Source organism: Eumetopias jubatus, unplaced genomic scaffold (assembly GCF_037043125.1).
Source record: "Eumetopias jubatus isolate StellerSeaLion01/CBP00866 unplaced genomic scaffold, mEumJub1_p1.0 scaffold_13, whole genome shotgun sequence".
In the NCBI taxonomy this organism is placed as follows: Eukaryota; Metazoa; Chordata; class Mammalia; order Carnivora; family Otariidae; genus Eumetopias; species Eumetopias jubatus.
In genome coordinates, this window is record NW_028274819.1 from 1,547,844 (window position 1) to 1,567,585 (window position 19,742).

At 64.2% G+C, this 19,742-nt stretch overlaps 3 protein-coding genes across 4 annotated transcripts in view; all 3 read left to right on the forward strand.

The window, feature by feature from the left end:
- Window positions 1-384: 384 nt before the first annotated feature.
- On the forward strand, window positions 385-2,550 carry SYT8 (synaptotagmin 8). Its single transcript, XM_028117954.2, is given in 10 exon segments — window positions 385-478; window positions 565-614; window positions 616-756; window positions 1,160-1,196; window positions 1,199-1,257; window positions 1,390-1,572; window positions 1,629-1,796; window positions 1,881-1,986; window positions 2,078-2,211; window positions 2,311-2,550. Coding segments are annotated over 10 exon segments (1,212 nt in total).
- Window positions 2,551-5,489: 2,939 nt separating this feature from the next.
- TNNI2 (troponin I2, fast skeletal type) lies at window positions 5,490-6,335 on the forward strand. Its single transcript, XM_028118335.2, has 4 exons — window positions 5,490-5,618; window positions 5,735-5,824; window positions 5,941-6,117; window positions 6,234-6,335. Exons 1-4 carry the CDS (start codon window positions 5,496-5,498, stop codon window positions 6,327-6,329), a joined length of 486 nt encoding a protein of 161 aa, XP_027974136.2. The 5' UTR covers window positions 5,490-5,495; the 3' UTR covers window positions 6,330-6,335.
- Window positions 6,336-12,367: 6,032 nt separating this feature from the next.
- The window catches only part of LSP1 (lymphocyte specific protein 1), a 39,118-nt gene continuing 31,743 nt past the window's right edge, over window positions 12,368-19,742 (forward strand). The window contains exon 1 of one of the 2 annotated variants that reach the window (XM_028117916.2): window positions 12,368-12,524. In XM_028117916.2, the coding sequence (XP_027973717.1) occupies window positions 12,457-12,524 (68 nt within the window). In that variant the 5' untranslated portion in view covers window positions 12,368-12,456. The remainder of the gene's footprint in view (window positions 12,525-19,742) is intronic. The other variant, XM_028117915.2, reaches the window with a different exon arrangement.

Below are 19,742 nucleotides of genomic sequence, written 5' to 3' on the forward strand. Positions count from 1 at the left end.
CCCGACAACAGCCCCCAGGCGGGGCCCAGGGCCCCGGGGAGAGAGGCCGGGAAGGAGGGGGCTTCCTGGAGGAGGAGGCTCTGTAATGAGGAGGCCTGGCCTGCTTGGCTGGGGGCTGGGGGCTGGGGGCTGGGGGCTGGGGAGGTGGCCAGGAGGCTGGGCCTATGGCAGCCAAGCCGGCACCTTGGCCAGAGCCCAGCGCCTCCCTCCCCTTGGCTCCACTCAGAGCCCTTGCCCCTGGCCACCCTGGGCTGCCTCCTTGCCCAGGCAGACCCTGGGCCCGCTGCTACTGGGCAGATGGGGCACTGGGCCGGGGGCTGGGGGGCCAGCCCCAGAGGTGAGTCGGCCACCCGGCTGTCTGCTCCTAGCCAGCAGGGACGGGAGATGGGGCACCCCCCGGGCCCCCACAGCACCCCGGCCCCAGAGGGCACCATGGCTATACCCGGGTTCATTCCGGACCTCATCGTCAGGCTCCCCTGTGAGTTGTGGGACCCCTGGGGCGGGGGAGGGGGGAAGATGCTGTCCACAGAGGCATCTCAGCTGCATTTCTGCGTCCACCCCCAGGGCCCCGCTGGGTGCTCATTGCCATCGCCGTGGCAGCTGGTGTCCTCACGGGTCTCCTGCATCCTCTGTGCCGCCTGCTGCCACCACGGCCACAGGAAGAAGCCCGGGGACAGGGAGGCTGTGGGCCTGGGCAGTCCTCAAGGGACCACCACCAGCACCCACCTGGGGAGGAGCAGGCACCAGCGCTCCCCGGTGCCCAGCTCCGGGCTGGGCCGCCCCCGAGGGCAGCTCAAGGCCCAGGGGCAGGGGCAAGCTCAGCGCCCAACGCTGGTCTGGTCGCCCAGGAGCAGAGGCAGGGAGGGCCCTCCCGGCAGGGGAAGTGAGGAGCGAAGGCGAGAGGGAGGCAGGAGAAAAGGGGGGCAGGTGGGACTAAGGCCTGCAGGCCCAGAGGCTGGTCCACGGGCCACGGGGAGCCACAGGAGGTTCTTGAGGAAGGCAGTGGTGCTCGAGATGGATTTGGGGGGGATCCGTCAGCTAAGCCCCGTCTCACAGAGCTGAGCTGAGGATGTGAGCCCTTGTGTGGCCTGGCCCAGGACGTGGTGCTGCCTCCCCAGGCGTCCCAGCAGCACCTGTCACCTACCCCTACCTACCTCAGGTGCAACCTGACATGGATAACTCGGAGACTGCCCCGGGGGCCCCCAGCACTGGGGACGCCTGCAGTTCTCCCTGGAGTATGACTTTGGAAGGCAGGAAGTGCAGACCCCCCCCCCCCCTTTGCAGGCACAGAGGGTCTGCAGGTTCAGGGAGGGTTTGGGTGCTGGGCAGGTGCTGGGTTCGGGGCTGACCAGGGAGGGCCCAGGGGGCTGAGCCACCCCTGACTCCCAGATCAAAGTGGGCCTCAAGCAGGCTGCAGACCTGAGGACCTGTGGTCCGGGCGGCATGGCGGACCCCTATGCCTGAGTCAGCCTGTCTAGCCAGGCAGGGCACGGGCACGAGACAAAGGTGCACCACGGCATGCTCTGCCCCACGTTCCAGGAGACCTGCTGCTTCCACATGCGTCTGGGCTGGGTGAGCCGGGGGCCCTGGGCCGCATGGGGTTGCCCAGCTCGCACCCTTGCCCGCAGGTACTGCAGGAAGAGCTGTCTCGGACCACCCTGCAGGTGCGGGTGCTGAGCTTCAGGCGCTTCTCTGCCCACGAGCCGCTGGGCGAGCTCAGCCTGACGCTGGGTGCCGTCGACCTGCAGCACATCCTAGAGCAGTGGTACCAGCTGGGCCCGCCGGGCGCCACAGAGGTGAGGCCACGGACTGCCGGGCTCCAGCCTGGCCCTGCCCTGGGTGCCACACGGGAAACTGAGGTCCCCTCTCGCTGCCCGCAGCCTGAGCAGTCCGGAGAGCTGTGTTTCTGGCTCCGGTATGTGCCCAGCTCAGGCAGGCTGACTGTGGTCGTGCTGGGGGCGCGAGGCCTGAGCCTGGGCCTGGCAGGTGAGAACCGTACCTGCCCCTCTGCGTGGAGGGGGTATCCTATGCTCAGCGCTCAGACCTGGGACACTTCTGATCCCTTTCACCTGCCCAGACCCCTACGTGAAGGTCCAGCTCATGCTGAACCAGAGGAAGTGGAGGAAGGGAAAGACTTCGGCTCGCAAAGGCACAACCGCCCCCTACTTCAACAAGGTCTTTACCTTCCTTGTGCCCTTCAGTCAGATCCAGGTGGGCTGCCTGGAGGAAGGGGTCGGGGGGAGCACCCTTGGCGCCAAACCGACCGCTGTCTTTTTCTTTCCCCATGTGCTTCGGCCTGCCTCTACCCAGAGTGTGGATCTGGTGCTGGCTGTCTGGGCCCGGGGCCCACGGGTTCAGGCTGAGCCCGTGGGCAAGGTGCTGCTCGGCACCCGGGCCTCTGGTCAGCCTCTGCAGCACTGGGCGGACATGCTGGCCCACGCCCGGCGGCCTGTTGCCCAGTGGTACCACTTGCAGCCGGCCAGGGAGGCGGACTGGGCTCTGGCCCTGAAGCCCCACCTGCACCTGCCCTTGCCTGGCTCCCGGGAGTGAGGTATGGGTGCTGTCCCAGTGCTGCTGGGACAGGGGGCTGCTGTAATAAATCCCTCCTCTTGCTGGGGCCGTGTGTCTTTCCTGAGCCCGTGGGGACACTGTGGGGTCAGGGACTCCTCCATCACTGCTGTGGGGAGAGGACTCTCTCCAGGCTCAGCCAGGCCCTGAGGCCTCTGACCAGTGTTTGAGCCCTCAGGGGGATGAAGGGGTCCCCTCCAAGCCCGCTGGGGATCGTAGGAAGAGGTAGGAAGACCTCTCTGTCAGTGGGGCTGCGGGGTCTGGGAGGGAGACTGCAGCCGGCCCCAGGGGGACACGGGGTAATCGGGAGGCGTTTGGGGGGTGGTGACAGTGAAGGGAAAGGACCCCAACCCAAGGGGCCGCCCTAGCCCCCTGCAGGGTCCCACACTTTCCAAGGGCTGTTGCTGCGGGGCTTCCTCTTCGGGACAGCAGGGGGCAGTAGATGTCTTAGGAAGCCTCCTCGGGCCTCCTGGGGCTCAGCCCTGGCCAGGAATGCAGCTCTAATCCCCACACATCTGGACGGCTTCAGCTCCCCTGACCCTCCCCACGGCCCTGAGGCCGGCAGGGCTGGGGCCACGCACCCCCAGCTCAGAGGATGCCAAGTCATGGTCCTCCGGATGTGTCTGCTGGGTGGGGGCCCGGGCGGGGGGCGCAGGCCCGGGCCAGGGTGAGAAGGGCAGCAGTGCTGGGCCTGCCCAGGCGGGCCCCAGGCCCCTCGGGTCAGGGAGAGGTTCCCAGGCGGGTGGTGCCGCCATCCCTGGGTTGAAGGACGTGTTCCGAGTGAGCCAGGAACCACCCCAGGGCAGGGCGTTCTGGCCCGCTGCACGTCCAGGCCCCCTCCCTCCTGCTCCCGGGAGGGCAGGATCCCAGCCGGGGGAGGGCAGCCCCCACCCAGAGGGCCCCTGCCACTGCCGTGGGCCACATTTGGGGGGCCAGGCCTTGCCCCCGAGCTGGAGCCAGCTCATGCCCAGGAACACCTGGCCCAGCTCAAAGGCAGCACTGAGCTGCAGGGGAGCTGCTCCACCCCAGGAAGCCGGCCCCCTGGGGAAGCAGAGGGCAAACTGAGGTGTGGACCCTGCTCAGGACCAGAGTGATCCCTCAGCTGACCCTGAGCCTGTGCCCTGCAGTGGCCCAGCAAGGCCACCTACCGCTGACCAGAGGCTCCTTGCAAGAACAAGGGAGGCTTCTCGAACTTGTCACTGAGCTCTAAATAGAGCAACCCAACCTCGGCACCCCCCCTCCACCAAGACTTCTTGGACTGGACGACAGCACGCGGCTGGGCCGGGCCAGGCGGCCTGGGCAGGTGGGGAGGCCCCTGTGCCCCCATTGGTCTGAGGAGGGCTCCATGCCCTTTCTGAGCAGGGGCCCAGCCTGGGGGAGGCCATTTATACCCCTCCCCCTGGGCCCACCAGCCCAGCTTGCCGCCGCCGGCCTGACCTCGCTCCCGGCACTGCTGTCCAGACGCTAGGTGAGGCCAGCCGGGCCAGCTTAGGCCGAGGACAGGCACTTCTTGAGCTAGCTTGCAGGACGACGTCCCAGGGTGGGGGTCCCGGAGGTTGGGGGCCGCCTCCAGCAGCCTCTCTGGGGGGGCTTCCATGGAGCTGGGAGCCAGATGGAGATGCACTGGGAGGTGGCTGTGGGGGGCAGGGGTCGTGGACAGCCCCTTGATCACCGGGCCTCACTTCTGGGTGGGAGACAAGGAGGAGATGCGACAGGTCGAGGGACCCCAGGCCAAAGTGGGGAGCAGTTTCTTGCATGCACTTGGGCCCAAAGCCGAAGGAACAGAACTAAAAATAGCTGGATGGCTCTGATGGCCACCTGCCCCCCACCCCCCCGCCAGGGACAGCTGCAGCAACCCAGGCCCCGCCTGGGACATTTCGGGAACACTTTCTCCTCTTCTCACCCTGGGAATCCCAAGACAGCGCCTCCAAGGAGGTCGGAGCTGGGGGCAGCGTGACAGGCGGCAGGGTTGGTCTGAGGGCTGCCCCCACCTGGGGAGACAGGGACCATGGCGCTCATGCCCAGGCCTTTTCTCTTCCACAGGCTCTAAGCCCAGGACTTCAGGATGGGGGAGTAAGTGCAGCTCCAAGCCCAGGGCCCCTGACGCCCCCACCCTCCCCCCACCGGGGGGGAGGTCTCTGCAGCTCCCCAGCCCGCTCTGGCCACCTCCCCCCCGCACCCCATCACACTGCCCCATCCATGTCCCTAACCATGTCCCTAACCTCTCTCTTCTCTCCCCCCTACCCCACCTGCCCCCTCCCTGGGACAGTGAGGAGGTGAGTACCTGCTTGGGGCTGGAGGGAGCATGAAACACAGAGGGGATGGGACCCCTTACTTGGGATAGGTCAGAGGTCAGAGCTCGAGGGAAGCTGACCAGCCCACCCCTGTGAAAGTGCCCCACCCCACCACCCAGACACTGACGAAGCAGAGGATGCGGCCTCCGTGCCTCACAGGGCAGGGGAAGTGGGGCTGTGGCCAGGTCACCAGAATCGCTTCTTCTTTCTGTCCGCTCCCCCCACCTACGGCGCCCTGCCGGGACCCCCCGCCCCTCCCACTGCCCCTAGGCACGGCCCCTTCTCCACCCTTCCCCCAGCCTTCGGACCTCACCTGCCACCTGGGCCCAGGTGTCCTGGGCCCAGGCCCTCCAGCAGGGCCTCAGGAGCCCCCAGGTCCAGCTGTCCCCCAGGCAGGGCCCACCGGCGCGGTGGGCGAGCGTGGAGGGATGTGGGGGTGCTGGGGACCCGGATGGGCCCTGACTCTTCCTCCCCCCGTACCCCGCAGAAGCGCAACAGGGCCATCACGGCCCGGAGACAGCACCTGAAGGTAGGTGCTGCCCCCCGAGAGGGCCACCCTGGGGTGTGTGCAGGCTGGGCCCCCACGGCCCCTCACTGGCCTGCCCCCCCGCTCCCTGTCCCCCGCAGAGCGTCATGCTCCAGATCGCGGCCACGGAGCTGGAGAAGGAAGAGAGTCGCCGTGAGTCGGAGAAGCAGAACTACCTGTCTGAGCACTGCCCCCCACTGCACCTCCCCGGCTCCATGTCTGAAGTGCAGGTACCCTCCCCGAGCAGCGCTCCAGCCTGCTGCCTCAGTTTCCCCATTGGTCAAGAAGGTGGTTAGGGCAGGTGGACCGCCGCCCAATCCCCCCCCACCTGCTGCCCCACCCCCAGGAGCTCTGCAAACAACTGCATGCTAAGATCGACGCAGCCGAGGAGGAGAAGTATGATATGGAAGTGAGGGTCCAGAAGAGCACCAAGGAGGTGAGCGGGCAAGGGGCGGGGCCGGGCACGCGGGGAGGGGCGCTCCGAGCCGGCGGTGGGGGGGGGGGGGCTGGCCACCGCTGGCTCCCACCAGCCCTCGCTCCTGCCTCACACAGCTGGAGGACATGAACCAGAAGCTGTTCGACCTGAGAGGCAAGTTCAAGAGGCCCCCGCTGAGGAGGGTGCGCATGTCGGCCGACGCCATGCTCAAGGCGCTGCTGGGCTCCAAGCACAAGGTGTGCATGGACCTCCGGGCCAACCTGAAGCAGGTCAAGAAGGAGGACACCGAGAAGGTAGGTCACGGTCCCCTCCACCCCACAGCGTGGCCTAGCACCACCACCCAGCGCCCGCCTGGGGTGTACAGGGGGTCTGCAGCCTCTTCCTAAGCCCCATACCAACCCCTCCCCAGGAGCGGGACCTGCGCGACGTGGGCGACTGGCGGAAGAACATCGAGGAGAAGTCTGGCATGGAGGGCAGGAAGAAGATGTTCGAGACCGAGTCCTAGGCCGCCCGCCACCCCCACGCCCGGCCTGGCACCCCCCACAGAGTGAGGGAGGACACGGCTCGTCTCAGTGGTCAATAAAGGATTCCAATCCCCATGACTGGTCTGGTCTGGTCCTGCCCAGCCTCACTGCCCACAGACTGCCCCTGGGCGCCCAGCAAACTGCTGCGTGCTGGGGGAAACCCGGGCCGAGGGGCCGCGGGCAGCCGGGCACAGGCTTCTGGGACTTCAGGCGCTGCTGGGGGCGGGGCGCCTGCACCCTGGGGCTGGGCGGTGTGGTCAGCCCCCGGCCAACCCCCAAGGCTTGCCCTGGACATGCCCGACACGGCAGGACCGCGGGTTGATGGCCCGAGTCCTGTCTGAGCCAGGGTTCTGGACCACGGCATGGTCATCCTAAGGGGACCAGCCAGGCCCAGAGACCCTGTCCATATGGCATGGTTCCAGGCCGGGGGTCATGCAGGCATGCCCTCCCCCATGCAATGTGGGCAGCCCCCATTCCTCCTGCAGGGGGCACACGGGCACAGTCCAGGATCAGACAGCTCCCAGGGTGGCTTGTGCCCACGGAGCAGGGACACACGGAGCTGGGGTCCACGCTCCCGCCTGCCCCACAGCAGGCCCAGGGGGAGGGCTTGCTTTGCCTTTGCTCTTCCCAAGACCGTGGCCCTCCTCACACATCAAGGGACGATGTCCCAGACAGGCCCTGATGAGGACCGTCACAGCAAGGCCACGGCTGTCCCACCTCCTCTGTGGGGAATGACACGGTGACCCACCAAGCTCCCTCCGCTCAGATCTTTGGAGGGGTGCCCAGGGAGGCCAGGCTGCCCGCCGTGCCCTTGCCCTCTGGACATGCCAGCAGCCGGACACGGGAAGGGTATGCCCTCAGCCGTGGGTCACCTCGAGGGACCACGTCAGCCTCCCCTGCGGCCTTGCCTGAGTTCTGCTCCCGGGCCCTGCTGCCGCCCAGGGATCTGGGTTCATCCTTCCAGGCGCTCCCTGAAGGCCCTCCTTGGAGAGCCTGCAGCTTGGGGCCCAGCCTAGTCAACCCCTGGGCCCTGCGCCTGTAGGTGGGGTAGAGAGGACCCAGGGGTGTTCCGGGCTGAGGCGCATCCCGTGCAGAGCAGAGTGTGGGGATTCAAGGAGCAAGCTGTGGTGGCTGGATAGAGTGATAGAGGCAGTACCCTACGCTGGACCCAACAGAGTGGGGACCCGGGCAGCCGTCCAGGGCCCATGCCCATCAGGAGAGGCGGCAGGGACCCTGGGGGCCCGGCTCCCACGGCTCAGCTCACTGGGTTTGGGAAGACTCACTGTGTGGCAAAATGAGGTTTTTTTTTTCCTTAAAGTCAAGGAAATGTCAAACAGAAAATTCTGGGTAGCGATCCCCCAGGGCGGTGGTCCGAGCAGGGACAGATGGAGCGGAAGCACCGTGATCCATGTAGGTTTGGGGGATGTTGTTAAGTCTTGGACTGGCAAGCGGATCTGATGGTGTTTGTTGCTCTCTAATGACCATGTGAGTGAGCGAATGAGGGAGCAGAGGATGTGGCAAACCAGACCAGACCGACGAGCAGACATGGAGACCAGCTCCGCGCTGGCCTCCTCGCCTCTCTTCCGCCCGCCCGGCCGTCCGAGTATCCCAGGCAGAAGGGCCTGCAGACACACAGCCTCAGCAGGATTTCTGCCAAGCGTGTGGTCCAGCACCTAGCACGTGGGTGGGGACGGCTCTGCATTCTAGAAAGATCTCTGCAGGGTGGAGAACAGGGGCTGGAGTGTGGGACAGGGCATAGGAACCACGGCCACCTCCTGGGAGGGGCAGCAGTGGCAGATGAGGAGCTATATAAGGGGCGGAGTCCCCTCGATTTGTTGCACAAGGCGGGACGCCCAGGCCCATGTTGAGGGGACCAGGCTGGGGGCTGCTCTCTAGGGAGGGGGCTCAGAGCAGGTGAGGGGCTGGCTCTCAGCTGTGGGTTTGCTGGATGCAGGGGTCTGGGCTGGAGATGGGGGTCTGGGTGTCCTCGGAAGTGAGTGCTGGGTGATGCCCCAGTGACGGGCAGGCAGGGGAGGCGGGGAGGAGAATGCTGCTCCAGGAGACCCCAGCCACATGCAGCCCAGGAAGGACCCCCAAAGGGAGGAGGAGGGCAGCCAAGGTGCAGGGACGTGGCCTGTGCCATGGGTGATGCTGGAGGTCGGGGTAGACACGTAGCCCCAGGAAGCCCCAGGGGGACCTCAGCTGGGCTGTGGCCAGGAAGGGCGAGGGGCCTGGAGTCAAAGTGCCGGAGGTCAAGGACAGGAGGGTGTGGGTGGGTGAGGCTGGCGCGTGTGCAGGTGGGCGGGGTGCACCTGCGTGGGGCAGGTTTGTGCCCACAGCCCTTTCCCTGTCGCCGGCCACGAGGCCGGGAGGCGAGCAGCGCCCCAGCGCCCAGGCCTTGGTCCCCAACAGCATCCTGCACAGAGGGCCTCGTGGAGGAGGGGCTGAGCGCTGAGCTGGGGGAGCAGTGACGTAAGTGAGGGAGCAGGTGACAAGGACGCTGCGTGGCAGGTGCAACGGAAGTGGGGTTTTGTGCCGAATGGACCGCCGGCCCTGGACACTGGCACGTGGTGATGCTCCCTCCACGCATGGCGGCTTGAGCTCAGGCCTCCGTGGGCCTCGTTGTGCCCCCACGCTCTGCCAGGTCAGCTTCCGACCCATCCGTTGCCCTTCTCTGGCCTGACCTGGTCTGTGTGTCGACCCTGCTCTTAACCCCTCCTCGCTCATTCTGTCCACCCTCCGGTCTTGTCACCCAACGTCACTGAGTGTGTGGTCCTGACACCTCCTTCCCTGGGGAACCCGTCCCACCCGGGCCCTTGAGGCCCCACCTTGCCTATGGCCTGCTGCCCCTGGACAGTGGCCTTGGTGTCCCCCCGACAGCGTGGAGTCAGTACCCCCTCCCCCAGGTCCTTCTGTGCTGCCCGCCCTGCAGAGGCCTCCTCCCGGCCTGGCTCTCAGGGCCTCGCGCTCCTCGGCTCAGCACGTGCGCTGTCAGAAGCCCACCTGGCGCCCACCGGCTGCCGGCAGAGCTGGTTCCGGTCTGGCCTGGGGTCAGCTTGTGGCTTCACTGGTTCCGGTCTGGCCTGGGGTCAGCTTGTGGCTTCACTTGACCACTCACTGTGTCACCGGACACTGCACCGGGCTCAGAGGGTTTGGAGGCATGAAGACGGACAACACGAGACCGGTACCCTCTCGACACCACCCTCTTGCACTTTGGACGATGCCAAGGGGGGACAAATGGTGGAGTGTCTGTGTCTCGGGCAGACTCATCTCCTCCACGGAGGGCGCAGCGGTGCTGCCGTCAGGATGGACGCTGGGCCCCCGGGATGCCTCTCACAGCATCCATGCCTGTCGGTGCAGGCTGAGTGCAGATGAGGGACCGGGAGGTGCTTCCTGTGAAGGGAGGCGCAGGAGGCCCAGTGGCCAGGGCTGGATGGCCCGGGGGTCTAGGGGACGCTGCTGAGCAGGGGGGCAGACCTATGCTGACTTCCATGTCCTCTGTGAAGTGGGGGTGACAAGGAGGGAGGCCCAGGTGCCCCTGCGGGGGGGTGGCGGCCGTGTCTGAGCCCCTCCCTCCCAGGTACCTTACCAGGTGGCCAGGTGCACCCCATGTACCCCCAGGCCCCACAGAGCGTCCTTGGGCATCGCGGCCCCACCTGGCGCCCCCAGAGCAGCGGACTGCCTCTTGCCTTTTGGCCCCAGCAGGCGTTGGTGAGACAGGGGGCGGGCGGCTGTCAGAGCCCCACAGCCAGAGCGGCGTCGACAGCAGAAATGCATCGTCCCTCCTGGTCCTGGAGGCTGGAAGGCCCAGCTCCAGGTGTAGACAGGTGGGTCCCTTCTGAGGCTGAGAGGGAGAGTCCGTTTCGGGCTGTCCCCTGCTGCTGGTGGTTTCCTGGCTTCTTTGAAGTTCCCTGGCTTGTAGACATCCCCTCCCCCGCCGGCCTCCGCCTCCATCCTCACATGGCCTCTCCCTGCGAGAGAGTCTGTCTCGAGTTCCCCCTTTTCATAAGGACGTAGTCATATCGGTTGAGGGGCCTACCCTAATGACCTCACCTGCAAGAACACTATTCCCAGATCAGGTTCCGTTCTGAGATCCTGGCAGTCAGGACTTCCCCTAGGAATTTGGGGGGGGGACACAGTTTAACCCCCACCAGGAGGGATCGGGCTGCCTCTGGGCCTTTGGGGCTGGGGGTCGGCAGAGGGGGAGGACAGCACAGTCCGGAGGGCCCTGGAGTCTGGGGAACACAGGTGCCAAGTTCTGAGAGGAGATGAAACAGGGGGGCCGGGCAGGTCAGGCCAAGCCTTGGAGGGCAGAGCCGGCCTCGTGGGCCTGGAAGGGGCCTGCACTTGGTTTCAAGCGCCACTGTTTCCCTTTGGAAATTCCTAGTAGCTTTTGACTCAGAGGCCCCGCATTTTCACTTTGCCCCGGGCCCCTGGCGTCAGGGCGTAGGCCTAGCCCTCAGGCAGTGAACGGCACACGGTAGGGAAGCCATGTGTCGGGGGGTGCCCGGCCTCCATCTGCCCTCACCCATCCTGGCAAGACCCCTACTGTTAACAGCCAGGATGCTGGGATCAACCTCACCACAGGCCAGAGGGAAGGACCCCAGTGGCGGGTTGACTCAGGGTCGCAGCCCCTGACGGGGCGCCGGGATGGTCTGTGTCCCTGGGCATGCTGGGGCCCAGCTCCCACTCGGATGGACATCCAGCCACAGCATCTTTGTCCGTGGTGGACAGCGAGTGACCCCTGGAAACCACAGAGGGGACAGGAGAGGCCTCAGGCTGAGGGGGCCCTGGGGGCCCTGGGGGCTCCTCCGTGCAGCCCCTGGGCCTGGCCTCAGTCCAGCCCTGCCCCGTAACCCCCAGTGCGGGACCCTTTCCTATCTCCAAGTGGGAAGGCTTCTTGGTGTGTGTGTGGCGGGTGGGGGCTCACGGCCTCCCCATCGGCTTGTCCCTCGGGCAGGGCCCACCTGCTGGCTGAACACTCTGGGGGCCCTGTCACCCGTCCCCACCTCCTTCTGCCTTGGGGTCCTCTGCAGGTCACGTCCAGCAGGGTTTCTAGGCCCATGGCTGACCAGGGTGTGGCAAGATGGCCTAGCACTCCCTCCTTTCCTTCTTGGGGCCCGGGGTCAGCCCAGCTTGCCAGGGAAGTCTCTGACGCCTTCACAGCCAATTCTGGGTTCTGGCCCTCACAGCCCCATGCCACCCCTCACTGACTTCTGAGCCCCTGGTCTGGCGACTCCCAGCAGTAAAGGACTGTGAAGGGTGGACATGGCCTCAGTCCATCCCCTTGTCCTGCCAGTGCCTCCCGGGGGAGCCCCTGAGCCCCCTGCCTCCAGACCCCGGTGACGCTGACCGGATGTGGTCAGCTCCAAGCTCCCTGAGTATGGGGGTGAGGGGGTCGGCAGAAGGGCAGCTCAGAGAGCAGGGAGCCCAACAGTTTAGGAAAGTAAAGGAGGCACAGAGAGGTGGGGGTGTGCAGCACGGGGCATTTCCTGCAGGGCCCCAGCTGTCAGCTGTCTGAAGAGCTCAGACTGGTCGGCAGGGCTTGGAGCAGGGCCTTGAGGACCACCCGGTCCCTCATCTGCACTCAGCCTGCACCGATGGGGTGAGATGGCTCGAGGCCCAAGGCTCAGAGGACGGGTGCATCCGTGCTCCACTCTGTAAGCGCCCAGGAGAGCTCCATCCAGAGAGGCCAAGGTGCTTCACCTGGAGGCCTGGGGTGCTCATGGAGAGCCAGCCAAGCACAAAGAGACTTCAAGGCCAGGCCTGCAGGGGATTCTCGAGGAGCGTGGGGGGCTCCCAGGCAGGCGTGCGCACACCGTCCCAGCCCCTGCACCCCCCGCTGCCTTCCCAGGGCCCCTCTCTGTCACCCCTGCCCTTGCAACTTGCCTAACACTTCCTGATGGCTGGTTTTTTTCTCTCCTCTTGCATCAACCGATTAGAAAACAACACCCCAACCCCAGCCCCAGTGTGCTTCAAACCTCAACCTGCAGCCGGAAGGGGGAAGTGAAACCCGGCTGGGGGTGGGGGCTCTGGGGCCCGCCGCCTGAGGAAGCACCCAGAACCACAGCACATACGCACAGCCCGAATCAGCCCGGCGCCAGCCCAATGGCGGAGGCTCCCAGCCACCCCAGCTCCGAGGAGCAGGAAGAGCTATTGGCGGAGAAGGATGCCGGGTAGGGATCTGTTCTGAGCGCATTTACACGGGGGCTGGGGCACTTCGCCTGGTGGTGGACGGTGCCATGGGGGCCTCAGGGCAGCACAGGGCGGCAGGGTACTTTCCTGGGACCCCGTCTCTCCACACACTGAGTGGACGCCTCTGCAGTGGGCTTTGCGGGGAGAGGCCAGCTCTGCCCACGAGTCCGTGGGACACCTGGACACCTGATGCAGGGACTCGGACATGGCCCGGACAGCCTGGGAGTAGACAGGCCTTGGTGGGTCGGCCCGGGCCAGAGCTCCGACCGAGGGCAGGAGGTGAGGGGGGTGGCCGGCGGGGGGGGGAGCCCGGCCAGGAGGACTGGCTGAGAGGGGCTGCTTGGCCCCGTGACCTCCGAAGCCTGTGCGTGAGGCCAGGCTGGGGCTCCGTCCCCGGGCTGCCCCCTGCCTCGCGGCGATGGAGGAGGCCGAGGATGATGGCTGGTGCCTGTTCTGGGGATGGGACATGAGGGGGCATGGGCAGCGGCTGTGTGCCGGCAAAGATCCACCCCCACCACTGCGGCCAGAGCCGGGCAGAGAGCCTGTGGAGCCGCAGGGTGGCAGCCTGCACGGGGCAGAGAAGGGCTGTCGGCGGGCGTTGGTGGGCCGGCATCCGGGCTGAGCCAGGCCGTGGGGGTCTGACGGCTCCGGGGCACAGATGAGATTGGGGCTTTGGGGACAGGGGGGCTTCGAGGGGCAGATCTGTGGGGGACAGGCCAGCGATGGACGCCAGTGGGGGATAGAGGCCCCCCGCGCAGGAGGGGGGACCGTGGCCGGGGGCTGCTGCCTGGGGAGCGGAAGGCAAGGAGCAGGTGGCCCGGGCCGGAGGGAGAGGCAGGACATACGCCGACCACAAGCCTAGGGAGGAGAGTGCTGTGGGCCGTGGTCACCTGCCCCAGGGCAGAGCAGCTGCTGGGTGGGGCCGGGTGGGGCCACCAGGCCGGGCCTCAGCAGCCCCGGGGCCGACTTGCCTGCGGAGGCTGGTGGCCGCTACCTGATCCTGGGACCATGCCTTTATTCATAATGAGGGAAACGATGGAAATATCGGCCGTGAGCCTGTGTGTGTGTGTGTGTGCGCACGTGTGCACGTGCATGAGGGCGGGGGACGGTCACCTCTCCTTGCCCGGTCCCACAGGGGGCCCTGGTTCGGGGGCTTCAGGGACCCAAGCACTGGGGCGTCTGGAAAGAGCAGTCAGGGTCAGGGTGCATGAGCCAGGCTGGGGCTGTGGGAGCCACACAGCCCCTCACAGGTCGCTAGGGGACCCATCGCGAGGGTTGGGGCCATGGAGCTCGCGTGTCCTTCCACCCAGGGGTGACCGGCAGACAGCTGCGCCCCACTCAGAAATGGCTCCTCACGTCAGCACCATCCCCGGGCTCCTCGGGCCACCGCATGCCCATAGAAGGGCACGGCTTGAGCAGTCTGGCCGCGGCCCCCCCGCCTCCCTCCTTGGCCCCGTCCTCGGCCCCCCCTCCCAGCTGTCCCACAGGCGGAGGAAAGAGAGGACGGCGTGGACCCAGCCGAGGCCTGGGCAGGCGGGAGGCGGGGCTGCACCTGTGCAGCTTGGTCAGGGGCTGCGGCTGGAGAAGGAGCTGGCTGCCCCCCGCCCTAGAGCCTGGTACCCCGCGAATGTCACCCCCCCTCCAGTGCAGTGTCAGAATGAAACCGAGACCCAGGGCAAGGCAGGGTTCCCATTTCACAAGGTGACTAAGGGAACCGGGGATTTTCCTGTCCAGGGTGGTGAGAAGTCCTGGTGCCCAGGGTGGGGATGTGGGGCCTGGGAAGCCCCAGGACGGCCAAGCCTGGGCAGGGTCTGCTGCGGCTGGGGCACTGCAGCCAACACCTGCTGCCAGGCCCCCCCCACCTTGCCCTACCACTCCCACCCAGCCAGGTCAGGCCGCACCCCTCCAACGAGGCAATAGGCTGCCCCCTCAGATGCCCCAGGACGGGGCCTCCCCACCTCAGACGGTTCCAGGATGGGGCCAACCTCTCAGATGCCCCAGGACCGGGCCTCCCCCCTCAGACTGCCCCAGGATGGGTCCCCCCTCAGAACCTCATATTGGGGCCCAGGACCAGGGTGACCCCAGCAGCAAGCCCCAGGCAGGGCGTTGGCCCCTCCTCTGTCTCACCTGTAGGACAGGTCAAGATGTTCTCTCCTTGCTCCAGCTGCCCAGCTGTGGGATCCCACAGAGCTGGCCAAGGCCACGGGGCTTTAGCATGGCTCTGCGGGGCCTCCCTGGAGGAGCTGAGGTGTGGCCGCGCACCCCACCCTGTGGGGAGTGATGGGCCCGGGACCCCGAGGAGGGCAGGGCCGGGGCCTCCATACAGGTGCCCCGAGAGAGGGCTTTCCGGATGCCTCAGGGATCCCGGGTTTGACAGGTCCAAATCCTGGAACCCCAAACCTTTGAAGGCCCCGTGTGCACCCCAAACTTCACCAGGGCCGACCATGCTGTGCTGGGTCCTCCCTGTGTCCACATGGCAGAAGAGCTGCCCCTCACCTGCAGACAGGCCTCAGCCCTGCCACATCCCAGCCCACTCCCCAGCTCGGCAAGATGCCCTCTCCTGGTGGTCTCCAGGCCCTTATCCACCACGTTCTTTCTCCACAAAGCCACTGGACCCCACGTGCGGAACCACTCACCCCAGGGCAGCTTCTCCATGCCTCTGGGCGGCCACCACAGGCCTGCCTTGGTCACCCTGACCTCACTTCCCTTCCAAGGTCTGGCACTCCTGGCACCTCCCAGTTCCCACCGGAGCCAGACCACTGCAGGCTTAGCACAGACCCTTAGAGCGATCCCTGCCGTCCCGTCCCTGCCCCAGCTTTCCAAGGCTCATCCAGCCCACCTTGGGTGCCCACCACCTAGGTCTGGGCCAGCCAGGGAACCCTAGTTCTATTCTGGGAACCCTGGTTCTGTCCTGGGAGCCCTGGTTCTGTCCTGGAAACCCTAATTCTGTCCCGGGAACCCTGGTTCTGTTGTGGGAACCCTAGTTCAGCTCTGGGAGCCCTGGTTCTGTCCTGAGCACCCTGGTACTTTCCTGCGAGCCCTAGTTCTGTCCTGGGCACACTCGTTCTGTTTTGGGAGCCCTCGTTCTCTCCTGGGAACCCTGGTTCTGTCCTGGGAACCCTGGTTCTGTCCCGGGCACCTTGATTCTGTCTTGGGAGCCCTCGTTCTGTCCTGGGAGCCCTGGGCTGGCCTCCTCCCCACCCCCCGCCCCAGGCTGGCTGGGCTGCTCTGGCCCTGGATGACCCTGATGGGGGCAGCAATTGGGTGAGCCATTGTCTCCTTACCCCTAGGCTTCTGGCCCCCACTGCCCTTTGGGCAAGACATGGCTCCTGGTCCCAGGTGACTCCGGAATGCTGCCTCCATCACTTCTCCCTGTGCTGAGCTAAGAGGCGGGAGAGGGCAGGGACCACCTTCAGGGTCACTCTGAGCAGAGGCCCTTTCTGGGCTATCTGTCCCTGCAGACTGTTCTGGCCTTGCCCTCTGGGCTACAGGTGGCTCGCAGCTGCAAGAAGGGGCTGAGCTGGCCTGGAGCCATGAACACCCTGGACTTCATCTTCCTGTCTAGCTAAGGGAGCTGGGGGGTGGGGGGGGAGTGGGCCTGCTGCATTGGAGGGGGCCAGGACCCCACAGGTCAGAACCCCCATGCAGCCAGACATGCTGGTGGCCCTTCCACCTACCTGCCCTCTCAGGGAGCCCGGCCACCAATTGGTAGAGCCAGGATGCACGGCTCTGCAGAAGCAAGCAGCACCAAAGGCCACTAAGGGGCAGGGGTGGGACCGGGACCCAGCCTCGGTGGCAGGCTGAAGGGTGGGTGAATTGGGGGTGGCATGCTGGGGCTCTTTCCCCAGCCCTGCCCAGGGTCCGGACCTGAGGACAGCAGTCAGAGCTGGGTCAGGCCTAGGGACACCCAGGTGGGCCTCCTCTCCTCCTCCCTCCAGGTCAGTGGTCTCAGGCACCTGGAAGTTTCCCGGGGATGGGGAGGCTGAGCTCAGCCCAGATGATGGATGCCTCCTCCCGTGCCGGGGCTGGTGGAGGTCACTGGCTTCTTCCTGCTTTCCACCTGGGCCCTGTCACATTCCTTCCCTAGGTGGGGGACAGGGAGAGGACACCACAGCACACTTGGGGACATTGTAGGCCCCCGGCGCTGGTGATTCAGGAAGCCGGAAATCCTCCCCTGCATCCTGGCCCCCTCCCTGGTCCCCCATCTGCCTTCTCATGAAAACAACGCTGGAGCCACATGGGGGCAGTGCCAGGAGGGTCTCAGGGAGCAGAATGGGGCAGGCCCAGATTGGGTGGCATTGCAGACCCCACCATCCTGCCTCTGCCTCAGTTTCCCTGGAAGGGTGCCAGACTGACTGGTGAGCCCTTGGTCAGGAAGATGAGAGTCCAGCAGTCCAAAGTTTAGCTTTCCTGGGGTCTGAGTTCCCAGTGCCTGGGGGAGGAAGATGAGGGACACAGGGCCCCAGAGGCATGTCCAGCACCTCTTTCTGGAACCCCGAGGCCCCCTGAGGCCTCAGTTTCCCCATGTGCCAGCCTCCATCAAGCTCTTCAAACAGAGGTTCTCGTTTCATGGTCAGAGAGGCACTTCACAAGGAGAAACCAAGGCTTAAAACGACTGCCATCAAGAGACACTGTCCCGAGCCTGGAGGGACACTGGCTGGCCCTAGCTTGGAGGCATGTCTCCTAAGGATGCTGCCCTGCAGGGACCCTCTTTGGGGAGCCTGTGCCCCCTGTGGGCTCATGGTTGGGGTGCTGGGGATTTGACAAGGCCTCAGGGAACCCAGGATGTCTGGGCTGCCCCTTGGAGGTGCTTGCAAACCCCATGCAGTGCTGCCAGATGGCTCTGCACCTGTTGGGTTCCCGTCGGGGCAAGGGTGATGTTTCCTGGGGCCCATCCAGAATAGGGCGTAGCTAAGAAGACACCCCCAGAGACCTCCCCAAAGGCAGAAATGGGATGTGGCACCATCAGAACAAGCTGATTCTTTCTAGAGGTGTCTCACCCAGGCCCCAGTCTGTTCCTCTCAAGGAATCTTTCCAGGGCCTTCTAACACCTTCTTGGAGATTGGGGATCCAGGGCAACAAGCAAAGGGAGTTCTCAAACCTCTCCTAGTGGGTGGGAGTACACAGCCACAGGCCCCCAGCCTGCGCCCCTCCCCCACAACCACGAGGCTGGAGAGAGGGGCCGGGGGCCTATGTGGGGTATGAGGTGGCCAGGAGATTAGGAGATTGAAGAAATCAGGCCTCCTAACCCTGCTGGACAGCACAGCCCTGTGGAGCCAGACACAGGCAGATAAGAGGTGAGGGTGGGAGGTGGGGAAGAAAGCCCCTTGCCCTTTCCTGGGACCAGGCCAGTCCTGTCCAAACTCCATCTGCTAACTGCCTCTGAACTGGGAAGTTGGGAGTTGGTGGGGTGGGGGAGGGACCAATATCTGCTCTGGCTTGCAGGGAGGGGCTGTCTGGGAAGCCAGAACCTGTCTGTGACCCCCTATGAGGCACCCACATCCCCCTGCAGGAGTGGGAGAGACTTGGGCCTTAGACACTGCAGCAGGAGCAGCTATGTGGATGTGTGGAAGACAGCAGGGGTGTGGGGTGTGACAGTAGTTGGGGGGAGTGGCAGATTCTGCGCCTTCCCCCCCCCCCCCGAGCCTCAGCTTCCTCCGCAGCACACGGGCTATGTGGGAGGATGGGGAAGGGTCAGTGCCCTGCTCTGTGCCTGGCGGGTGGGATCTCAGATGCTGCTCCTTCTGTGCTTCCCACAGGTGTCTGTACCCCTCCCTGGGTGTGACTGGCTATTTTGATGGTTTTGCTTCTGAGGTAACCCAAGGCTGTCTTCTCCTCCCTCAGCTACCTCCCTCAAAGGAGAAATGGGACTCAGGAGAGATGGATCTAGCCAACTGATTCTGGAGGAACCTAGAAAGAAACCTTCAGTCTTTATCTGGTCCTATCCCCAAACCAGTCCCAGCTTCCTCATGACACCCACCCACCCCCCACCTTGGCCCCTCTTTCTTTGCTGGGCTGGCCCACGTAAGACAGATAAGTGTTCAAGACATTTGGAGGCTGCCTTCTCTGTAAGTCAGAACATTTCTCTATCCAGGGTCACCCAGGAGCCACAGAGGCCACCCCATTACCCTTTCTCGCCACCCCCACCTGGGCCCCACAGGCATGCCTGTTGCACATTTCATTGGGATACCGCTCCGTGAGCATGTGGGGTGTGTGTGTGTCTGTGTGTGTGTTGAAAATGTTTGAACAAGAGAACAGATTCTTACTTCTCCAGCCCTTATTTAGGTTCTATTGTAATGCTCAGCCTACTGGGCCATGAGGGTCTTCTCTTTTATCTTCTTCATGAACCATGAAGAAAGAAAAGAATAAAAGACTTAAAAGGAAACTAAAAGACTTAATGATGGAGAAAAATATGAATGAAATAAAAGTGAATGAAGAAAGGTAGGAAGCAGGAACACCTGGCTGGCTGGATGATGGATGGATGGATGGATGGATGGATGGATGAGTGGATGGATGGATAGATGGATGATAGATGGATGGGTGGGTGGGTAGATGGGTGGATGAATGGATAGATGGATGATGAATAGATGGATGGATGTGTGGAGGGATGGAAGAGTAAGTGGATGGGTGGATGGATGGGTGGATAGATGGAAATATGGATGGATGGGTGGATGGATGATGGATGAATGGGTGGGTGGGCAGATGGGGGGATGAATAGATAGATGGATGATGGATGTATGGATGGATGGATGGGTGCATGGATGGATGGATGGATGGATGGATGATGGATGGATGGATAGACTGGTGAATGGACACATGAAATGGAAGTATAGGTAGGTTGGTGGGCAAATGGATGGAATGCTGACAGATAAATAATTGGATAGGCTAAAAGAAGGTTATCAAGACATATAGATGGATATGGATAATGGATTGATTTTTAGATGGACAGATAGGGGAATATAGGAAGTGATAGATGAATGGAAAGATTGATGGTGAGTAAATATGCATATGGTTGATGCTGTATAAACTATCAAAGAGATAGATTGATGAACAGGAGCACCTAAATCAGGAATTTTTCACTCAGTGTTCTCTTTCTAGAATACTTTTTCCCACCAATGTATATAGCCACCTCTAATCTTTCTCAAGTCTCTTTTCAAATAAGGAAAAGATTATCCCTTCCTATGAGGTTTTCTTTGACT

Coding starts and splice junctions, on each gene's coding strand:
- TNNI2 (XM_028118335.2), top strand. CDS start 5,496: ATGCTCCAGATCGCGGCCACGGAGCTGGAGAAGGAAGAGAGTCGCCGT. Junction 5,619..5,734: donor GCTCCATGTCTGAAGTGCAG/GTACCCTCCCCG, acceptor CCCCACCCCCAG/GAGCTCTGCAAACAACTGCA. Junction 5,825..5,940: donor TCCAGAAGAGCACCAAGGAG/GTGAGCGGGCAA, acceptor TGCCTCACACAG/CTGGAGGACATGAACCAGAA.